This window comes from Phyllobates terribilis, unplaced genomic scaffold (assembly GCF_046119375.1).
Source record: "Phyllobates terribilis strain yellow unplaced genomic scaffold, ASM4611937v1 Scaffold_69__1_contigs__length_7402412, whole genome shotgun sequence".
Lineage (NCBI taxonomy): Eukaryota > Metazoa > Chordata > Amphibia > Anura > Dendrobatidae > Phyllobates > Phyllobates terribilis.
Window position 1 is genome coordinate 886113 of NW_027362829.1, and position 24281 is coordinate 910393.

The window sequence follows — 24281 nt, forward strand, 5'->3', positions numbered from 1 at the left end:
TTGTCTACTCCCTATGGTTTTCTATGAGCTCTCTTGGTACTGACACCGCGACGTCTGACTTCTCTACCTCACGGTCTGTCCGTAAGTAGTGACTAGCGTCACAAAACCTTTATGTTCTTTTTGGTCAGCCACGGTTTGAAACTCACCCATGCAATTTCTGCCCATCATCTTTCTTATTGTGAAATTAAGGACATTTTACATTAACTGAGGAGAGAAACGAGGCCTTTAGTTCTTCAGATGCTCATCTTGGTTGTTTTGTGACATTCTGGATAAGTTCTCTGTGAAATTTTGGTAGGTTGGATCCTCCAAGGAAAATTCAACATGGTTCCAATTTTTTTTTCCATCTCACCATCACTTTAATTCACTAGAATCCCCAGGGGCAGGCTGGGCCAGGTGGCAGAGGGGCAATTGCCCCCGTGACCGGTCCTCCAGCAGCGGTTTTGGGCCGCCCGGCCGTCAGCCATCACCTCAGCCAGGCGACCCAACCTGTGCCACCTGACTGCAATACTGCTGCGGCAACTCTCCTCTGCACGCACCCTCCCGCGTGGCCTGACAGGAGCCGCGGCGCTAGTGAAAGGGGGATGGCTCGTCGGCCCACAGGTAAGTAGAGATCAGCGCTGGAATGGCAGAGGTGAGTATTTATTTATTTTTTTTAATCTGGGGCCAATATAAAAATACACTATGCAGGGCCATATATACAATACCGAGCACTCTGCAGCGGCATATATACAGTATGGAGCACTATGCCGGGCCATATATACAGTACAGAGCACTATGCAGGGCCATATATACAATACCGAGCACTTTGCAGCGGCATATGTACAGTATGGAGCACTATGCAGGACCATATATACAATACGGAGCACTATGCCGGGCCATATATACAGTACAGAGCACTATGCGGGGCCCTGTATACAGTATGAAGCACTATGCAGGGCCATATATACAATACGGAGCACTATGCAGCGGCATATATACAGTATGGAGCACTATGCCGGGCCATATATACAGCACGGAGCACTATGCAGGACCATATATACAATACGGAGCACTCTGCAGCGGCATATATACAGTATGGAGCACTATGCCAGGCCATATATACAGCACGGAGCACTATGCAGGACCATATATACAATACGGAGCACTATGCCGGGCCATATATACAGTACAGAGCACTATGCGGGGCCCTGTATACAGTATGAAGCACTATGCAGGGCCATATATACAATACGGAGCACTATGCAGGGCCATATATATAGTACGGAGCACTATGCAGGGCCATATATACAGTACAGAGCACTATGCGGGGCCATATATACAATACAGAGCACTATGTAGGGCCATATATACAGTACAGAGCACTATGCAGGGCCATATATACAGTATGAAGCACTATGCAGGGCCATATATACAGTACGGAGCACTATGCAGGGGCATATATAAAATATGCCGCACAATGCAGGGCCATATATACAGTATGAAGCACTATGCGGGGCCATGTATACAGTAAGGAGCACTATGCAGGGCCATATATACAGTACGGAGCACTATGCGGGGCCCTATATACAGTATGAAGCACTATGCAGGGCCATATGTACAATACGGAGCACTAAACAGGGCCATATATACAGTACAGAGCACCATGTAGAGCCATATATACAGTACAGAGCACTATGCAGGGGCATATATAAAATATGCCGCACAATGCAGGGCCATATATACAGTATGAAGCACTATGCGGGGCCATGTATACAGTAAGGAGCACTATGCAGGGCCATATATACAGTACGGAGCACTATGCAGGGCCATATATACAGTATGAAGCACTATGCAGGGCCATATATACAATACAGAGCACTAAACAGGGCCATATATACAGTACAGAGCACCATGTAGAGCCATATATACAGTACAGAGCACTATGTGGGGCCCTGTATACAGTACGGAGTAAATTTACTCAGCCTCAGAGCCAACACCTCGGTCAATATTTTGATGTCTGTGGGTAGTAAAAATATTGGCCTATAAGAATCAGGTACAAGTGGATCCTTTTTCTGCTTCAGTAATGCTACAATAATGGCTTCATGCAATGAGCTTGGTAAGCTATTGGCATCAGCAGCTTCATGGAAAGTGTGTAATACAAGTAAAATTCACTCGAGTGAGGCCCTGAATATTCTGTCTTACTATGACAAAGCAATCTGATCTAAACAGATGCAATATGCACCTCAGTATATGGAGCTTCGAACAAGCCAGGATGCATTGAGGTAGAAGCTGTTGTACCGTTTACCCTCCGTTTGCGACTTCCATCCATTGGTAAGGGACACGGCAGAAATTGAGTCCTTTTTCGGCAACAGTGTAATTGGCAATCACCGTTTCTGGATCTAACACCACCAGACTTCTTCCTTTTGGGGTATACTCAAAGGAAGTTTATCAGAACAAGCCTTGCACTTCGGAAGATTTGGAGGAAAATATCCAACGATAACTTACTGCTATACCCCCGATATTCTTGCCGATGCCTTCAGGAACATGAAACACATCTTTGAAATGTGTCTGGCGAAAAACGAGTATCACTTCCAGCATGGCAACTGACGCAATCAATTATACATACGTCATGGCATGTAGCATATTTTTTTTTATTCAGATTACTTCATCCTAATGGGAATTACAACAGAATACATTGTTCTACATATTTTCAAAAGTTGTCAGGTTCATTTATGAAATGAGCCATTTGTTAATGATTTTGACCTCCTGAATTCAATTCTCACAATGAGAATTTTTAGTTGTCTCTTGTTTCTCTGAAATCAAAGAGTTTTCCTTTTATGGCTACATATAATGAAAGCATAAAAGTTTCAGTACTTTGAAACATTATTATTTTTGCAAATATAAAAATGCAGAATATTTTGCTATGCCAATCTTCTGATATTTATGTAGAGGAAACTTAGTAACAATTCAAATAACTAAAACCTGTCTAAACACTATTGCGAATTATTGACAGATACAGGAATTGCACTACAACATTTGCTCCTCATTCAGTGACCACTTTTTCTTGCTTGTCTCTTGTACTCCTACACTGGATCATCTTTTACAATTGTATTACAGTAATGTTCAAGCATTGATGGCTTCCATTTTTCTTGATATCTTTTCTCCATAGCCGTAATATCTTGGTGAAATCTCTCACCGTGCTCTTCAGTCACTGCTCCACAGTTTGGTGGAAAAAAATCTAGATGCGAATGTAAGAAATTAATTTTTAAGGGCATGTTATAGCCAAGATCATTATATGTTTTGAGGAGAATTTCTCCCAATTTTTCATAGTTATCTACTCTGGAGTTTCCCAAAAAATTAGTTACCACTAATGTGAATGCTACCCATGCAGTCTTTTCATTGTCCTGCAATGGACAAACTGCTCATCTTGAAGCTTACGAATCTGAGGTCCAATAAAGAGTCCTTCCTTTATCTTTGCTTCTCTCAACCTTAGAAATGTATCAATGAGATACTTTTATGCTTTTGCATTTTTATCTATTGCCTTTACAAAGTTCTTCATTAGGCCCAACGTAATATGCAATGGTGGCAACAAAATCTTATCTAGGTCAAGAAGTGCTGGATGCAGGACATTTTTACTCCCTGGCTGAAGTGACTGTTGGAAAGGCAAGTCTTTTATTGTAGTGATATTCTCTTGCACGACTATTTCACTCAGAAAGAAGCAGTACTTTGTGTATCCAACCTGGAGACCAAGTTAGAGGGCAACCACCTTTAAGTCACCACAGAGGGGCTGCAAATGTTGGTCATAGTTCAGGCACCTCAACAGCTGTTTCATGTTGTTATAGGTTTCTTTCATGTGGACTGCATAACCTAATGGAATTGAAGGTAGCGGATGTTTTGGACGTTCGATGAAGAGCCTCCACTCCTCTGAATTATGACTTATCTTCAGAGCTTCCATTAAACTGTTCATGTTGTTACATAGACTGAAAAAAGATAATTAGCTCATATCACCTGATACTCACAGGAATCCCAGGCTCACGGATTAGTGTCCAGCATACACTTGCAAGGATATATAAGGAAGGTAAAATCCGGTGCCACATGCGATAAATCCTTTTATTCCAAAATTAAAAATCACAACATGTCACTAGGAGCGGAACAACTGGACGCGTTTCGACGACACAGTCCCTTATTCGTCAGTATCTTTTTATTTGCTAGTGTTTGTCTGAGAACGACGCTTACCACATATATGGCAGCCTCAGGCCACAGGAGATTGCAGAAGGCATCCGATCTCATTTCCTATGCTGTGGCTGCCATAGCAGTAGGGGAGCAAGGCACCATTTAATTGTATTATCACTGTATGTTCCAAAATGATACATAGCACTTCAATAACACTTGAAAGTTCACCAGTCTGTGACATAAAATGTCAAAGACAAAGAAAAGCTATATGATTATAATAAAATTTTAATTTTATTAAATTACATAATAAAAATTATAAAAGTGCAGACCATTAGATTGTGACTTTATCAGATTAGTAATATGCAGAAGTATATGTAAAATAAGAAAGAATTAATAAATTCTTAAATGCTAGTGCAATATATTATCCCTATATCTTAATAATCACCCGCAGTTTATATATCATTATTTAACCACTATTCCTATTTCATCACAGTTAAGCACCGCATAGGATCCTTATCAGGTAAACTTATTTCACTTGAATGAACATAGGGAATAGGAAATTTGTATACAAGTCAGTCCCCTTTTCCCCCCGACGCGCGTTTCAGCGCTCTGGCTTCTTCCTTGCGGGCGTGGGGGGCATGGCCTGGTTAAATATGTCACTGGACCAATCAGCTACAGATACGTTTTTACTCAATCAACCAATAGAAAATGGCATCTGACGTCATGAAGTGGGTGGTGTCGTTGGCGCATAACACTCCTGTGCCGCCCTATAAGGAAGTGATCTCCTTCATGTGCGAGGTGAACCACAAGCAGGATATGCTAGTGGTTACTATGATACGCACTGAGTTTGGTCTATGAGGTCCTCAGGAGACGCATGCGCACTACCGCCCATTATTACTTAGATGGTTCTCTGCGCTGTTTTTATATATGTTTGGATATTGAAGGGAGTAGTAGGGGGAAATAAAATAATTATATGTAGGAAAATGTTTGAATTACCAAAATAATCCAGACTATTTAGTATTTTTTGAATACTATATATGTGTTCAGATTACTATAAATTTTATACATTGTTATAGCCTATACCTATCACTAGGAAAACTGTACAACAAAAAGAGCCCATGGGAGAAGAATATTATTATACTTATTGTTTGGATAAGTGAAATTAGTGTAGGAAAAATAATTTGCCCAAATGTGTGAAAAGAAATTGTGACTAAGCATGTATGATGGAAATGTCACGTGTTAAGCAGCAAATATGGAGAGGTGATGCTGAGAAATTGTAAGGAAAGAGCAAAAATATACAGACATGTAGAAGTGATGAAACGGGAATAGTGGATCAATAGAGAAAAGACTTTATATGATTTATAAACTGCGGGTAATTATTAACATCCAGGGAGAATATACAGTGCTGGCCAAAAGTATTGGCACCCCTGCAATTCTGTCAGATAATACTCAGTTTCTTCCTGAAAATGATTGCAATCACAAATTCTTTGGTGGTATTCTCTTCATTTAATTTGTCTTCAATGAAAAAAACACAAAAAGAATTGTCCTAAAGCCAAATTGGATATAATTCCACACCAAACCTAAAAAAGGGTGTGGACAAAAGTATTGGCACCCTTTGAAAAATCATGTGATGCTTCTCTAATTCGTGTAATTAACAGCACCTGTAACTTACCTGTGGCACCTAACAGGTGTTGGCAATAACTAAATCAAACTTGCAGCCAGTTAACATGGGTTAAAGTTGACTCAACCTCTGTCCTGTGTCCTTGTGTGTACCACATTGAGCATGGAGAAAAGAAAGAAGACCAAAGAACTGTCTCAGGACTTGAGAAACCAAATTGTGAGGAAGCATGAGCAATCTCAAGGCTACAAGTCCATCTCCAAAGACCTGAATGTTCCTGTGTCTTCCGTGCGCAGTGTCATCAAGAAGTTTAAAGCCCATGGCACTGTGGCTGACCTCCCAAGATGTGGACGGAAAAGAAAAATTTATGAGAGATTTCAACGCAAGATTGTGCGGATGGTGGATAAAGAACCTCGACTAACATCCAAACAAGTTCAAGCTGCCCTGCAGTCCGAGGGTACAACAGTGTCAACCCGTACTATCCGTCGACGTCTGAATGAAAAGGGACTGTATGGTAGGATACCCAGGAAGACCCCACTTCTTACCCCAAGACATAAAAAAGCCAGGCTGGAGTTTGCCAAAACTTACCTGAGAAAGCCTAAAACATTTTGGAAGAATGTTCTCTGGTCAGATGAGACAAAAGTAGAGCTTTTTGGGAAAAAGCATCAACATAGAGTGTACAGGGAAAAAAAAGAGGCATTCAAAGAAAAGAACACGGTCCCTACAGTCAAACATGGCAGAGGTTCCCTGATGTTTTGGGGTTGCTTTGCTGCCTCTGGCACTGGACTGCTTGACCGTGTGCATGGCATTATGAAGTCTGAAGACTACCAACAAATTTTGCAGCATAAGGTAGGGCCCAGTGTGAGAAAGCTGGGTCTCCCTCAGAGGTCATGGGTCTTCCAGCAGGACAATGACCCAAAACACACTTCCAAAAGCACTATAAAATGGTTTTAGAGAAAGCACTGGAGACTTCTAAGGTGGCCAGCAGTGAGTCCAGACCTAAACCCCATAGAAGACCTGTGGAGAGATCTCAAAATGGCAGTTTGGAGAAGGCACCCTTCAAATATCAGGGACCTGGAGCAGTTTGCCAAAGAAGAATGGTCTACAATTCCAGCAGAGCATTGTAAGAAACTCATTGATGGTTACCGGAAGCGGTTGTTCGCAGTTATTTTGGCTAAAGGTTGTGCAACCAAGTATTAGGCTGAGGGTGTCAATACTTTTGTCCGGCCTTTTTTTGGAGGTTTTTTTTGGAGTTTTGTGTGAAATGATCAATGATTTGATTTTTGCTTCATTCTCTTTTGTGTTTTTTCCTTGCAAGCAAATTAAATGAAGAGAATTATACCAAAGAATTTGTGATTGCAATCATTTTCAGGAAGAAACTGAGTATTATCTGACAGAATTGCAGGGGTGCCAATACTTTTGGCCAGCACTGTATTACACTAGCACTTAATCAGTTATTAATTCTTTCCTATTACACATATACTTCGGTATATTACTAATCTGATAGTCACAATCTAATGCTCTGCACTTTCCTGAGGTTTCCTTGTTTTTACATGATTTTTTGTAATCTTTTAAAAATATTTAAATTTGAGAGTCCTCAGTGGTTAATACCTTTTAATGACTAACTGAAAAGATAGTAACAGGTTGAAAGCTGGCTAACACAGTACAAAAAAATATATATATATATATCGGGCCACCATCTAATGTGTGTGTGTATGTATGTATATATATATATATATATATATATATATATATACAGTGCCTACAAGTAGTATTCAACCCCCTGCAGATTTAGCTGGTTGACACATGCGGAATTAACTTGGCATTGTGACATTTGTACTGTAGATCAGCCTGGAAGTGGGAAATGCACTGCAGCAAATTTTTTTTTTTTTTAAACGTAAAAAGTTAATTCAGAGTGTCATTTATTATTCAACCCCTCAAACCACAAGAATTAAAGTATTAAGAAGTAGTTCAGGCACCAAGAATAATGAGCTTCACATGTGTGGATTAAAGATCTCTTTTGCCAGCCTTTTCTGACTATTTAAGACCCTCCCCAAACTTGTGAAGAGCACTCAGACATGGTCAACATGGGAAAGACAAAGGAGCATTCCAAGGCCATCAGAGACAAGATCGTGGAGGGTCACAAGGCTGGCAAGGGGTACAAAACCCTTTTCAAGGAGTTGGGCCTACCTGTCTCCACTGTTGGGAGCATCATCCGTAAGTGGAAGGCTTATGGAACTACTGTTAGCCTTCCACGGCCAGGACAGCCTTTGAAAGTGTCCTCCCGTGCCGAGGCCAGGCTTGTCCGAAGAGTCAAGGCTAACCCAAGGACAACAAGGAAGGAGCTCCGGGAAGATCTCATGGCAGTGGGGACATTGGTTTCAGTCAATACCATAAGTAACGTACTCCACCGCAATGGTCTCCGTTCCAGACGAGCCCGTAAGGTACCTTTACTTTCAAAGCGTCATGTCAAGGCTCGTCTACAGTTTGCTCATGATCACTTGGAGGACTCTGAGACAGACTGGTTCAAGGTTCTATGGTCTGATGAGATCAAGATCGAGATCTTTGGTGCCAACCACACACGTGACCTTTGGAGACTGGATGGCACTGCATACGACCCCAAGAATACCATCCCTACAGTCAAGCATGGTGGTGGCAGCATCATGCTGTGGGGCTGTTTCTCTGCCAAGGGGCCTGGCCATCTGGTCCGCATCCATGGGAAGATGGATAGCACGGCCTACCTGGAGATTTTGGCCAAGAACCTCCGCTCCTCCATCAAGGATCTTAAGATGGGTCATAATTTCATCTTCCAACAAGACAACGTCCCAAAGCACACAGCCAAGAAAACCAAGGCCTGGTTCAATAGGGAAAAAGTCAAGGTGTTGGCGTGGCCTAGTCAGTCTCCTGACCTTAACCCAATTGAAAACTTGTGGAAGGAGCTCAAGAATAAAGTCCACATGAGACACCCAAAGACCCTAGATAACTTGGAGAAGATCTGCATGGAGGAGTGGGCCAAGATAACTCCACAGACCTGTGCCGGCCTGATCAGGTCTTATAAAAGACGATTATTAGCTGTAATTGCAAACAATGGTTATTCCACAAAATATTAAACATAGGTGTTGAATAATAATTGACCCACACTTTTATGTTTAAAATTTAATAAAATTCAACTGAGCAACATAACGTTTTGGTTTGTAAGATTTATGCTTCTGTTCATAAAATCTACTCTCGTTTGCAGTTTGAAGGCTCTAACTTATTTGCATCTTATCAAACCAGCTAAATCTGCAGGGGGTTGAATACTACTTGTAGGCACTGTGTATATATATATATATATATATATATATACAGTATATAATATATATTTTATACTAGATGGTGGCCCGATTCTAACTCATCGGGTATTCTAGAATATGTATGCGGCCTACCGGGCGCGACTAATCAGCGAAGCAGTATTTAAATGGGTTGTGCACTACTTTAAATTAGCCCCCCAATGTATCCCCCCGGGGCCCCTAATGAATTTTGTAATTACGTCATGTTGTCAATACTGCTTGTGACAACATCGCTGACCACGCACAGCCAGGACGTAATTCCCCCGGCTGCAGCCAGCTCTTGCTTTCGCTTACATCACGACTATTTGCGGCTGCAGCCAGGGGTCTCCTGTTCCACGTACCACAGTGAATGACGGGCTGTGGGCGGGGTTATCCCCCATCGTGTCACACCCAGCATCCACCGCGCGCTCTGTCAATGAATGCGCGTGCGGTGGATGCCGGGTGTGACGGGATGGGGGATAACCCCGCCCACAGTCCATCACTCACCGTGGAAAGCGAAACAGGAGACCCCTTGGCTGCAGCTGCAAATAGTCGCGACCAATCAGCGAACCGTGTTAGTGAGGACCGGGTAGCGGCGCTGCCTGTTCGGGTACTTCCGCTGCGAGCAGCCGGGAGATGACTGGCTAGCACCCGGCTGCATCGCCGCTGACCTCCATGCGGCTACCGTCAGGAGATCAGCGGCTAGGACCGCTGATTTCCCGACGGCAAGTGTGAAGGGAGGACCGGGGAGCAAGGCCGCCGGTCGGTGTACTTCTGTTGCGAGCAGCCGGGAGATGACCGGCTAGCACCGGTCATCTCCCGGCTGCGTCGCCGCTGATCTCCCGACGGTGGCCTGCGTGTTTCAAATCCGGCGCCAATTCGCGGCCGGGCTGCGCCAGTCGCTGATTTGTCGCGGCCGCGACCATTCAGAGAAGCGGTGTTTTAAATTTCGCGCCAATCAGTAGAGCACTGTTTAAATTTGGCGGCAATATTGCTGATTGGTCGCGACCAATCAGTGAACCGTGTTAGTGTGGACCGGGGAGAGGCGCTGCCTGTGCGGGTACTTCCGCTGCTAGCGCCGGTCATCTCCCGGCTGCATCGCCGCTGACCTCCATGCGGCTACCGTCGGGAGCTCAGCGGCTAGGGTCTCTGATCTTCTGACGGCAAGTGTGAAGGGAGGACCGGGGAGCGGCGCTGCCTAGGCCGCCAGTCGGGGTACTTCTGCTGCGAGCAGCCGGGAGATGACCCGCTAGTGCCGGTCATCTCCCGGCTGCATCGCCGCTGACCTCCGTGCGGCAGATGAGCCGCTAACTGCCGCCATCTTGTTCTGAAATCCCGCATCACTGATTGGCCGCTGCCGGACCAATCAGCGACGCGGGATTTCCTGGACGGACAGACAGACGGGATAAGCCGATTATATAGTAGATATTTATTTTTCCCTGTATTGTAATTTAATAAAATTAGAATTTCATTGTAATCCTAAAGCTTTTCTTTGTGATATTTTATGTCCCAGACTTATGAACTTGTCATTTCATTGTAGCCCAGCGCTAATCAACACTGGGAAATCCTGGCAGCGGCACCGACTGACCGGACAAACCCTTCACAGCAGAGACGAGCCGACTCCATCTAGAAACCACGGACGATTCTCATCCCTATTGTTCTTCAGTCCATGTGTCGTCATTATGTCCGGATTTATCAGCAATGTACAAAAGGTAATAGGGTAAAGAATGTATATAGGGTCAGTATGTATATATTCTGTACTGTATGTATATAGGGTCAGTATGTATATATTTTGTACTGTATGTATATAGGGTCAGTATGTATATATTCTGTACTGTATGTGTATAGGGTCAGTATGTATATATTCTGTACTGTATGTATATAGGGTCAGTATGTATATATTCTGTACTGTATGTATATAGGATCAGTATGTACTGTATATAGTCTGTACTGTATGTGTATAGGGTCAGTATGTATATATTCTGTACTGAATGTGTATAGGATCAGTATGTATATATTCTGTACTGTATGTGTATAGCGTCAGTATGTATATATTCTGTACTGTATGTGTATAGGGTCAGTATGTATACATTCTGTACTGTATGTATATAGGGTCAGTATGTATATATTCTGTACTGTATAGGATCAGTATGTATATATTCTGTACTGTATGTGTATAGTGTCAGTATGTATATATTCTGTACTGTATGTGTATAGGGTCAGTATGTATACATTCTGTACTGTATGTATATAGGGTCAGTATGTATATATTCTGTACTGTATAGGATCAGTATGTATATATTCTGTACTGTATGTATATAGGGTCAGTATGTATATATTCTGTACTGTATATATATATATATATAGGGTCAGTATGTATATATTCTGTACTGTATGTGTATAGGGTCAGTATGTATATATTCTGTACTGTATGTATATAGGGTCAGTATGTATATATTCTGTACTGTATATATATAGGGTCAGTATGTATATATTCTGTACTGTATGTATATAGGGTCAGTATGTATACTATACTGTATGTGTATAGGGTCAGTATGTATATATTCTGTACTGCATGTGTATAGGGTTAGTATGTATATATTCTGTACTGTATGTGTATAGGGTCAGTATGTACAGTACAGACCAAAAGTTTGGACACACCTTCTCAATTAAAGATTTTTCTATATTTTCATGAGTATGAAAATTGTACATTCACACTGAAGGCATCAAAACTATGAATTAACACATGTGGAATTATATACTTAACAAAAAAGTGTGAAACAACTGAAAATATGTCTTATATTCTAGGTTCTTCAAAGTAGCCACCTTTTGCTTTGATGACTGCTTTGCACACTCTTGGCATTCTCTTGATGAGCTTCAAGAGGTAGTCACCGGAAATGGTCTTCCAATAATCTTGAAGGAGTTCCCAGAGATGCTTAGCACTTGTTGGCCCTTTTCCTTCACTCTGCGGTCCAGCTCACTCCAAACCATCTCGATTGGGTTCAGGTCTGGTGACTCTGGAGGCCAGGTCATCTGGCGTAGCACCCCATCACTCTCCCTCTTGGTCAAATAGCCCTTACACAGCCTGGAGGTGTGTTTGGGATCATTGTCCTGTTGAAAAATAAATGATGGTCCAACTAAACGCAAACCGGATGGAATAGCATGCCGCTGCAAGATGCTGTGGTAGCCATGCTGGTTCAGTATGCCTTCAATTTTGAATAAATCCCCAACAGTGTCATCAGCAAAGCACCCCCACACCATCACACCTCCTCCTCCATGCTTCACGGTGGGAACCAGGCATGTAGAGTCCATCCGTTCACCTTTTCTGCGTCGCACAATGACACGGTGGTTGGAACCAAAGATCTCAAATTTGGACTCATCAGACCAAAGCACAGATTTCCACTGGTCTAATGTCCATTCCTTGTGTTCTTTAGCCCAAACAAGTCTCTTCTGCTTGTTGCCTGTCCTTAGCAGTGGTTTCCTAGCAGCTATTTTACCATGAAGGCCTGCTGCACAAAGTCTCCTCTTAACAGTTGTTGTAGAGATGTGTCTGCTGCTAGAACTCTGTGTGGCTTTGACCTGGTCTCTAATCTGAGCTGCTGTTAACCTGCAATTTCTGAGGTTGGTGACTCGGATAAACTTATCCTCAGAAGCAGAGGTGACTCTTCTTCTTCCTTTCCTGGGGCGGTCCTCATGTGAGCCAGTTTCTTTGTAGCGCTTGATGGTTTTTGCAACTGCACTTGGGGAAACTTTCAAAGTTTGCCCAATTTTTCGGACTGACTGACCTTCATTTCTTAAAGTAATGATGGCCACTCGTTTTTCTTTACTTAGCTGCTTTTTTCTTGCCATAATACAAATTCTAACAGTTTATTCAGTAGGACTATCAGCTGTGTATCCACCTGACTTCTGCACAACACAACTGATGGTCCCAACCCCATTTATAAGGCAAGAAATCCCACTTATTAAACCTGACAGGGCACACCTGTGAAGTGAAAACCATTTCCGGTGACTACCTCTTGAAGCTCATCAAGAGAATGCCAAGAGTGTGCAAAGCAGTCATCAAAGCAAAAGGTGGCTACTTTGAAGAACCTAGAATATAAGACATATTTTCAGTTGTTTCACACTTTTTTGTTAAGTATATAATTCCACATGTGTTAATTCATAGTTTTGATGCCTTCAGTGTGAATGTACAATTTTCAAAGTCATGAAAATACAGAAAAATCTTTAAATGAGAAGGTGTGTCCAAACTTTTGGTCTGTACTGTATATATTCTGTACTGTATGTGTATAGGGTCAGTATGTATATATTCTGTACTGTATGTGTATAGGGTTAGTATGTATATATTCTGTGCTGTATGTGTATAGGGTCAGTATGTATATATTCTGTACTGTATGTATATAGGGTCAGTATGCATATATTCTGTACTGTATGTATATAGGGTCAGTATGTATATATTCTGTACTGTATAGGATCAGTATGTATATATTCTGTACTGTATGTGTATAGTGTCAGTATGTATATATTCTGTACGGTATGTGTATAGGGTCAGTATGTATACATTCTGTACTGTATGTATATAGGGTCAGTATGTATATATTCTGTACTGTATAGGATCAGTATGTATATATTCTGTACTGTATGTATATAGGGTCAGTATGTATATATTCTGTACTGTATATATATATATAGGGTCAGTATGTATATATTCTGTACTGTATGTATATAGGGTCAGTATGTATACTATACTGTATGTGTATAGGGTCAGTATGTATATATTCTGTACTGTATGTGTATAGGGTTAGTATGTATATATTCTGTACTGTATGTGTATAGGGTCAGTATGTATATATTCTGTACTGTATGTGTATAGGGTCAGTATGTATATATTCTGTACTGTATGTATATAGGGTCAGTATGTATATATTCTGTACTGTATGTATATAGGGTCAGTATGTATATATTCTGCACTGTATGTGTATAGGGTCAGTATGGATATATTTTGTACTGTATGTATATAGGGTCAGTATGTATATATTCTGTACTGTATGTACATTTATAGAGATAAGTACACGCGCGGCGGCTCCGCTCCGTACACCTCTCACACACAAGGCTCCGCTCCGTACACTTCGCACACGCGCGGCTCCGCTCCGTACACTTCGCACACGCGCGGCTCCGCTCCGTACACCTCGCACACGCGCGGCTCCGCTCCGTACGCCTCGCACACACGCGGCTCCGCTCCGTACGCCTCGTACACGCGCGGCTCCGCTCCGTACGCCTCGTACACGCGTGGCTCCGCTCCGTACGCCTCGTACACGCGCGGCTCCGCTCCGTACGCCTCGTACACGCGCGGCTCCGCTCCGCACGCCTCGTACACGCGCGACTCCGCTCCGCACGCCTCGTACACGCGCGGCTCCTCTCCGCACGCCTCGTACACGCGCGGCTCCGCTCCGTACGCCTCGTACACGCGCGTCTCCGCTCCGTAAGCCTCGTACACGCGCAGCTCCGCTCCGTACGCCTCGTACACGCGCGGCTCCGCTCCGTACGCCTCGTACACGCGCGGCTCTGCTCCGTACGCCTCGTACACGTGTGGCTCCGCTCCGTACGCCTCGTACACGCGCGGCTCCGCTCCGTACGCCTCGTACACCTCGTACACGCGCGGCTCCGCTCCGTACGCCTCGTACACGCGCGGCTCCGCTCCGTACGCCTCGCACACGCGCGGCTCCGCTCCGTACGCCTCGCACACGCGCGGCTCCGCTCCGTACGCCTCGTACACGCGCGGCTCCGCTCCGTACGCCTCGTACACGCGCGGCTCCGCTCCGTACGCCTCGTACACGCGCGGCTCCGCTCCGTAAGCCTCGTACACGCACGGCTCCGCTCCGTACACCTCGTACACGTGCGGCTCCGCTCCGTACACCTCGTACACGCGCGGCTCCGCTCCGTACACCTCGTACACTCGCGACTCCGCTCCGTACGCGTCGTACACGCGCGGCTCCGCTCCGTACGCCTCGTACACGCGCGACTCCGCTCCGTACGCCTCGTACACACGCGGCTCCGCTCCGTACACCTCGTACACGCGCGGCTCCGCTCCGTACACCTCGTACACACGCGGCTCCGCTCCGTACACCTCGTACACACGCGGCTCTGCTCCGCACGCCTCGTACACGCGCGGCTCTGCTCCGTACACCTCGTACACACACGGCTCCGCTCCGTACACCTCGTACACGCGCGGCTCCGCTCCGTACACCTCGTACACGCGCGGCTCTGCTCCGTACACCTCGTACACACGCGGCTCCGCTCCGTACACCTCGTACACGCGCGGCTCTGCTCCGTACACCTTGTACACGCGCGGCTCTGCTCCGTACACCTTGTACACGCGCGGCTCTGCTCCGTACACCTCGTACACATGCGGCTCCGCTCCGTACACCTCGTACACACACGGCTCTGCTCCGTACACCTCGTACACACGCGGCTCTGCTCCGTACACCTCGTACACACACGGCTCTGCTCCGTACACCTCATACACACACGGCTCCGCTCCGTACACCTCGTACACGCGCGGCTCTGCTCCGTACACCTCGTACACACACGGCTCCGCTCCGTACACCTCGTACACACACGGCTCCGCTCCGTACACCTCGTACACACACGGCTCCGCTCCGTACGCCTCGTACGCGCGCGGCTCTGCTCCGTACGCCTCGTACACGCGCGGCTCCGCTCCGTACGCCTCGTACACGCGCGGCTCCGCTCCGTACGCCTCGTACACGCGCGGCTCCGCTCCGTACGCCTCGTACACGCGCGGCTCCGCTCCGTAAGCCTCGTACACGCACGGCTCCGCTCCGTACACCTCGTACACGTGCGGCTCCGCTCCGTACACCTCGTACACGCGCGGCTCCGCTCCGTACACCTCGTACACTCGCGACTCCGCTCCGTACGCGTCGTACACGCGCGGCTCCGCTCCGTACGCCTCGTACACGCGCGACTCCGCTCCGTACGCCTCGTACACACACGGCTCCGCTCCGTACACCTCGTACACGCGCGGCTCCGCTCCGTACACCTCGTACACACGCGGCTCCGCTCCGTACACCTCGTACACACGCGGCTCTGCTCCGCACGCCTCGTACACGCGCGGCTCTGCTCCGTACACCTCGTACACACACGGCTCCGCTCCGTACACCTCGTACACACGCGGCTCCGCTCCGTACACGCGCGGCTCTGCTCCGTACACCTCGTACACACGCGGCTCCGCTCCGTACACCTCGTACACGCGCGGCTCTGCTCCGTACACCTTGTACACGCGCGGCTCTGCTCCGTACACCTTGTACACGCGCGGCTCTGCTCCGTACACCTCGTACACATGCGGCTCCGCTCCGTACACCTCGTACACACACGGCTCTGCTCCGTACACCTCGTACACACGCGGCTCTGCTCCGTACACCTCGTACACACACGGCTCTGCTCCGTACACCTCGTACACACGCGGCTCCGCTCCGTACACCTCGTACACGCGCGGCTCTGCTCCGTACACCTCGTACACACGCGGCTCTGCTACATCCACACTGTAAACCCCTCCTGACCCCACACATAAACTTCAGCTCATCCAGCACCATGACAACCAGCACAGCAGAGTCCTGCATCCACTGAGGCCCCTGATCATGTGACCCCTGACTCCTCCCCTCCTGTGACCTCATCACAGCTCCTGTGCGCACAGAGCAGCCATATATGTGGTGGCGGCTCTGCAGGTGGAGGTATGTGGAGACCCCCATTACTGGGCGCAGGGGGCATTAACCCCTTCAGCACGGAGACTCTTTTGGGGTCTTGTGTTACCCCTTTATAAGAATCATAAGGTTTTTGTTCTGTTTCCTGTAATAGATACATACGACCCAACTATGGAGACAGGAAGGGAGGAAACGTATTGTTCTCATAGTACAGGACCCCTTTACTGGCCCCACAGTGTAATGCCCCCATTATGCCCCTTATGCAGGATGTATGATGCCCCCCACACAGTGTAATGCCCCCATTATGCCCCTTATGCAGGATGTATGATGCCCCTTATGCAGTATGTATGATGCACCCACACAGTGTAATGCCCCCATGATGCCTCTTATGCAGGATGTATGATGCCCCCCACACAGTGTAATGCCCCCATTATGCCCCTTATACAGTATGTATGATGCCCCCCACACAGTGTAATGCCCCCATGATGCCTCTTATGCAGGATGTTTGATGCCCCCCACACAGTGTAATGCCCCCATGATGCCTCTTATGCAGGATGTATAATGCCCCCCACACAGTGTAATGCCCCCATTATGCCCCTTATACAGTATGTATGATGCCCCCCACACAGTGTAATGCCCCCATTATGCCCCTTATGCATGATGTATGATGCCCCCACACAGTGTAATGCCCCCATGATGCCTCTTATGCAGGATGTATGATGCCCCCACAGTGTAATGCCCCCATTATGCCCCTTATGCAGTATGTATGATGCCCCCACACAGTGTAATGCCCCCATTATGCCCCTTATGCAGTATGTATGATGCCCCCCACACAGTGTAATGCCCCCATTATGCCCCTTATGCAGTATGTATGATGCCCCCCACACAGTGTAATGCCCCCATTATGCCCCTTATGCATGATGTATGATGCCCCCACACAGTGTAATGCCCCCATTATACCCCTTATGCAGTATGTATGATGCCCCCATGATGCCTCTTATGCAGGATGTATGATGCCCCCACAGTGTAATGCCCCCATTATGCCCCTTATGCAGTATGTATGATGCCCCCACACAGTGTAATGCCCCCATTATGCCCCTTATGTAGGATGTATGATGCCCCCCACACAGTGTAATGCCCCCATTATGCCTCTTATGCAGTATGTATGATGCCCCCACACAGTGTAATGCCCCCATTATGCCCCTTATGCAGGATGTATGATGCCCCCCCACACAGGGTTTCGCCCCCATTATGCAGTGTGATGATGCCCCCCCCACACAGTGTAATGCCCCCATTATGCCCCTTATGCAGTATGTATGATGCCCCCCACACAGTGTAATGCCCCCATTATGCCCCTTATGCAGTATGTATGATGCCCCCACAGTGTAATGCCCCCATTATGCCCCTTATGCAGGATGTATGATGCCCCCCCACACAGTGTAATGCCCCCATTATGCCCCTTATGCAGGATGTATGATGCCCCCACGCAGTGTAATGCCCCCATTATGCCCTTTATGCAGGATGCATGATGCCCCCACACAGTGTAATGCCCCCATTATGCCCCTTATGCAGTGTGTATGATGCCCCCACACAGTTTAATGCCCCCATTATGCCCCTTATGCAGTGTGTATGACCCCCCCCCCCCACAGTATAATGTTCCCCCAGTACCGCCTGAGGTCCTGCAGTTGGAATAATCCCTCTGGAGAATGTTTTTTCCTTTCCCTGCTCCCCTCCATATAGACCCTCGAGCATGTATACATGCATGTAGGGGACTAGGCAAGGGAAACCACGAATATATAGCCAATGTAGTAGAAAAATAGAAAATAGCTTTATTAGAAAAATTTATATAGGAAAATACTACAAGTCATACGGGACTCCAGTGGCAAAACATATGACACAAAATCACATATAGAAAATTAAAACATAATTAAAAACAAACAACAAGGGTCATCCCCTTGAAAAAGGCAGGAGTGCCGAAACGTGCGTCGGGGAGCCACACGGTGTGCAGCTTCCTCATCCTATAAGGTGAATCATGTTTCTTTTTCGTTGCTAGTAATATGTCTTTTCTTCTTTTGGGGCTGATAATATTGATGCTGGGGAGCTGATGGAAGTATGGGTTATGATGTGTGAGGCCTTGTTTGTGGCCATGTATATTGTATTATAATATCCTTCTTCCACGCCTATCTATACATATATATATATTCAACCCATTCCCCTCTTTTGGTTTTTGTGAGGGAAACGCAATAAAAGATAAATGTTACATGATGGATTTGGAATCTGCACCCTATGGTGATACCTGTTGTTTGTTTTTAATTATGTTTTAATTTTCTATATGTGATTTTGTGTCATATGTTTTGCCACTGGAGTCCCGTATGACTTGTAGTATTTTCCTATATAAATTTTTCTAATAAAGCTATTTTCTATTTTTCTACTACATTGGCTATATATTCGTGGTTTCCCTTGCCTAGGCACCTCGTTCTATATGTTTTTTCCACGAATGGCCCGTGATATATGGTTTTATGAGTTGGTTGCAATATGGAAATTATATAGTTATTTATGATACTTTTGCAAAACAACCATATACTCGGTTCTAATCTTCCCTCTGATGCATGTAGGGGAGCAGGCCTTACTAGATATTGAGGCTTTGTACAGTAATATTCCGCATGAGGATGATATCAGAGGAGTAAGACATTTCTTGAATTGAGATCAATAGAGTGTAGCAGACATAATGACTTCATGGAGGATCTTCTAAAATTCACTCTTATTCATAACTTCTTTCTTTTTGATAGGAAGTATTTCCACCAGCTCAGGGGTACTGCGATGGGGAGCCTCTGTGCTCCCTTATATGCTAACCTATCCCTGGACTGGTGGGAGGAATCCTCAATATTCAGGGATGGCATCCATATATTGGGGTATGGTACAAATATATTGACTGCATTTTTATCACCTGGTCAGGGACGAGTGAACAATCTTTTTAATTTGTCGGGGAACTCAACATCAATAGAGTGGGCCTTAGATTTACATCTGAATTTATTATAATAATAATTTTTATAGCGACAACATATTCCACAGCACTTTACAATTTTAAGGGGGACTTATATTGACAATACAGACTTTACAGAATAAGCATAACTCAGATATTAAAAGGAGTGAGGGCCCTGCTCACAAGCTTACAGTCTATAAGGTAATAGGGGAGACACAAAAGGTAAAATGTACATATATTGTATAATACAGCCTTAATATACTAAATAGGGTAAGTACATAACACCACATGAACTGGTCGCCAGCCAGTATGTGTACAGTACAGACAGAGGCTATTCAGTGCATGAATGGGATGAGCATGATTTTGAAGAAAATTTTAATATGGGCCAAACTGGGACAGTTAGATAAGTGTGTTGAGGTGATAGGCCAGTATAAAGAAATGGTTTTTTAGGGCACGCTTTAAACTGTGGGTATTGGGAATTAATCAAATTGTCCTGGGTAGTGCATTCCAAAGAATTGGAGCAGCATGCGAGAAATCTTGGAGACTGGAGTGGGAGGTTCGGATTACGGAGGATTTTAGTTTTAAGTCATTAGCAGAACTGAGGGCACGGGTAGGGTGGTAGACTGAGACGAGGGAGGTGATGTAGGGCGTTGCTGAATCATCAAGAGTTTTGTGGGTAAGAGCGATAAGTTTATATTGAACTCTGTATTGGATGGGCAATCAGTGCAATGACTGGCACAGGGAAGAGACATCGTTGTATCGGTTGGTGAGGAATATGACCCTGACTCCTGCGTTCAGGACGGATTGGAGAGCGGAAAGTTTATAAAGGGGGAGATCGATAAGTAAAGAGTTGCAATAGTCCAGACGAGAATGAATAAGAGCTACATAAGAGTTTTTACAGAGTCAAAGGTAAGAAAATTTCTGATTCTAGAGATGTTTTTAAGGTGTAGATGACACGAGCGAGCGAGTGATTTGATGTGAGGAGTGAAGGAAAGATCTGAATCAAGCTTGACCCCAAGACAGCCGGCATGTTGCTGGCGAGTAATGATGGAGTCACAAACAGAAATGGCAATATCAGGCATAGATAGGTTAGTGGAGGGAGGAAATAGGAGTAGTTTAGTTTTTGACAGATTAAATTTTAGATAGAGGGAGGACATAGTGTTAGAGACAGCGGAAAGACAATCACTGGTATTTTGTAATAATGCAGGGGTGATGTCCGGAGAAGAGGTGTATAATTGGGTGTCATCAGCATAGAGATGGTACTAAAAACCGAATCTACTGATTGTTTGTCCAATAGGAGCGATATATAAGTAGAAAAGAAGGGCTTCTAGGACTGATCCTTGAGGAACCCCGCCAATAAGGGGGAGGGGAGAAGAAGAGGAGCCAGCAAAAGACACAGTGAAGGAGCGGTCAGAGAGGTAGATCCACAGTGTCGAATGCTGCAGAGAGATCCAGGAGAATCAGCAGGGAGTAGTGACCATTAGATTTGGCTGTTAGTAGATCATTAGAAACTTTAGTGAGTTCAGTTTCAGTAGAATGTAAACAGCGGAAACCAGATTGTAAAGGGTCAAGAAGGGAGTTATCTGAGAGATAGCGTATTATACAAGAGTGGACCAGTCGTTCCAGGAGTTTAGATATAAAGGGAAGATTGGAAACAGGTCTGTAGTTAGCAGCACAGTTCTGGTCGAGGGATGTTTTTTTAAGTAATGGATGTATGCTGGAGTGTTTAAAAAAGGAGGGAAAAATACAAGATGAGAGGTAGAGGTTGAATATTTTAGTTAGGTGAGTGGTGACATCTGGAGAAAGGGACTGAAGGAGATGTGAAGGAATAGGGTCACTGGTGCAGGTGGTAGAGCGAGAGGAAGTAAGGAGCCTTGTCACTTCATGTTCCGTGACTGGTTCGAAGTCAGAAAATGATCAAGATACAATGTGGGAGGGAGTAGCATGCATTACATTTGGGGATTGAGAGAAAATTTCCTGTCGGATATGGTCAATTTTTTCTTTGAAATAATTGTCCAGATCGTCAGTGCTGAGGTTTTTGGTTGGGGCATGTGCTGTTTGATTAAGGAGAGAATGAAAAGTGTCAAACAGGTGTTTAGGATTATTGGGCCATGAGATGATGAGGTTGTTAGGCTGCGTGCACACAATGCTTTTTTCATGCGTTTCCGCTGCGGAAACGCATCAAAAACGCATGGTAATCCGCACCCCATGGTCCCCAATGGCATTCCGCAATGTCAATGCACATGCTGCGGATTTTTCCGCAACGTTTCTGCAGCGCTCATAAATCCACAGCATGTTCATTAATTTTGCGGAAGCGCAGCGGAAGCCATGCCATTGACTTGCATTGAGACGCATAGAATCCGTGTCTGTACATTTGTACAAGCGGATAATATGCGTTTCAATGTGCGGATGGTACCCAGTTCTGGAGGAGAGAAGACTCTCATCCAGACCTGGGTACCATTGTACCTGTAAAAAAAAGAATAAAAAATAAAGTTTATATTCACCTGTCCGGCGGCCCCTGCAGCGCTTCTCCTTCCAGGACCTGAGATGACGTCGCAGTCATGTGACCGCAGGCTGTCTCGCGAGATGCCGGCAAGCCAGGAAGGAACCAGGAAGGAGCGCGACAGCACACACGGCGGCATCGGAGGTAAGTATAGCTTTATTTTTTTATTTTTACGGTCACACTGTATAAATCCATGCCGTTTGCATGGATTTATACAGTGTGACCTAGTTGTCAAGCACTTTCCAAGTGATGCTATCGCCTGGAAAGTGCTTGTCAGTCCGCATGCGGAAACACATGCGTTAATGCATGTGAATCCGCATGTATTCTGCAGGAAAAACGCATGCACAATCTGCATTATTTTTTCCGCCAGGGAGATGCATAAATGCTGCAGAAATTTTCTGCTTCATTTCTGCATCGTGGGCACATAGCCTCAAAGTAGGTTTGTTTGGAGAGGTGAAGGGCGGAGTTATAGGTTTTAAGCATAAATTTATAATGGAGGAAATCTTCAGCCAGATTAGATTTTGTCCACAGCCGTTCGGCACACCTGGAGCCCCGCTGGAGAAAACGTGTTTGCAGCGTGTTCCAAGGTTGTCGCCGTCTGTGCCGAGTTGTTCTCTGTGTAGAAGGTGCGCCTTCATCCAGGGCACATTGCAATGTTTCGTTATAATGCTTCAGTGCAGAGTCAGGGCATGAGAGGGTGGAGATTGGGGCCAATGATGATTGCAACGTTTTCATAAATTTCTGGGTGTTAATGCCATGTATATTTCTATAAGTGTGGAAAGTGAGGGTGTCTTGAGCAGGGTGACAGTTCTTGACAGAGAATGAAAGAAGGTTGTGATCAGAGAGTGGAAGAGGAGAGTTAGTAAAGTCATGTATTGAACAGAGCCGGGTGAAGATCAGGTCAAAGAGTATTTCCATCTTCATGTGTAGGAGAATTAGTAAGCTGTGAAAGGCCGAAGGAGGAAGTTAGCGATAAAAGATGAGCGGCAGATGGGAAGAGGGAATCGCCTATTGGGATGTTAAAATCTCCCATGATGAGGGTGGGGATGTCATAGGATAGAAATTTTGGAAGCCAAGTGGCAAAGTGATCCACAAACTGAAGGGAGTGGCCCGGAGGGCGATACACAGCCGCCACTCGCAGGGAGAAGGGCCAGTAGAGTCTGACTGTGTGGGCCTCAAAAGAAGGGATGAAAAATGAGGGTACTGAGGATATAACCTGAAAAGTACATTTTATTTAAAGGAGCAGACCAACACCAATTATTACCAGTTGCCTTTCCTGCATGTACTGATCAAGAAGGATTGTAACGGGACCCTAGGGACACTCATCTACCAGAAACCTTCAAGCACTAATAAACTACTGAAGTGGGATAACCACCACCCCCATCCCCATAAAAAGAGGAAAATCCAAGGGACAATTTTTATGGTTGAGAAGGTACTGCTCGACTGTCACAGATTTTAATATACAGGCAACAGACCTGAACACCAGATTAAGGGATGAAGGGTACTCGTGGTACATTTTGGATTCCGCATCATCGTTTGCAGAAAAATGGTCTTATCCATCAGCTTATCTTTTCCTCATTCAGGTCTCTACAATACCGGATCCTCTCAGTGAAGATCGTCTATATAAGAAAATTTTCCTGATTTATCCAGGAAAATGATGGACAAGATGGTGGAGAGGATATTACACCTCACCCTAGAGATCCTCTTCCGGCTTACTGGAGAGGTGAGCGATTCTGATGACGTCACATTACAGCATTCTTGGAAATAACAGATGGACAGAACTAGAGAGGTGAGGACTCTGGAAATGTCTGTAGTGAGATTTATTAATGTGACTCTCCATAACCAGAGATTAATCACGGGGCCTCCACCTCAACCCCTAATACATGAGGACATCAATGACCAGAAGATCCTAGAACTCGCCTACAAGATAATTGAGCTGCTGACTGGAGAGGTGACACTGCTGGGAATGCTGGGACATTATACAGTAACGCTGTGAAGGGAT

General features: G+C 45.4%; 1 protein-coding gene across 4 annotated transcripts in view; it reads left to right on the forward strand.

Moving 5' to 3' along the window:
- Positions 1-24281, forward strand: part of LOC141194353 (uncharacterized) — a 383546-nt gene that overhangs the window by 353957 nt on the left and 5308 nt on the right. The window contains exons 1-3 of one of the 4 annotated variants that reach the window (XM_073662261.1): positions 16762-16823; positions 23863-24002; positions 24126-24230. In XM_073662261.1, the coding sequence (XP_073518362.1) occupies positions 23934-24002; positions 24126-24230 (174 nt within the window). In that variant the 5' untranslated portion in view covers positions 16762-16823; positions 23863-23933. Of the gene's footprint in view, positions 1-10622; positions 10791-16761; positions 16824-23862; positions 24231-24281 lie in introns of those variants that run through there. The other 3 variants (XM_073662260.1, XM_073662259.1, XM_073662262.1) reach the window with 3 other exon arrangements.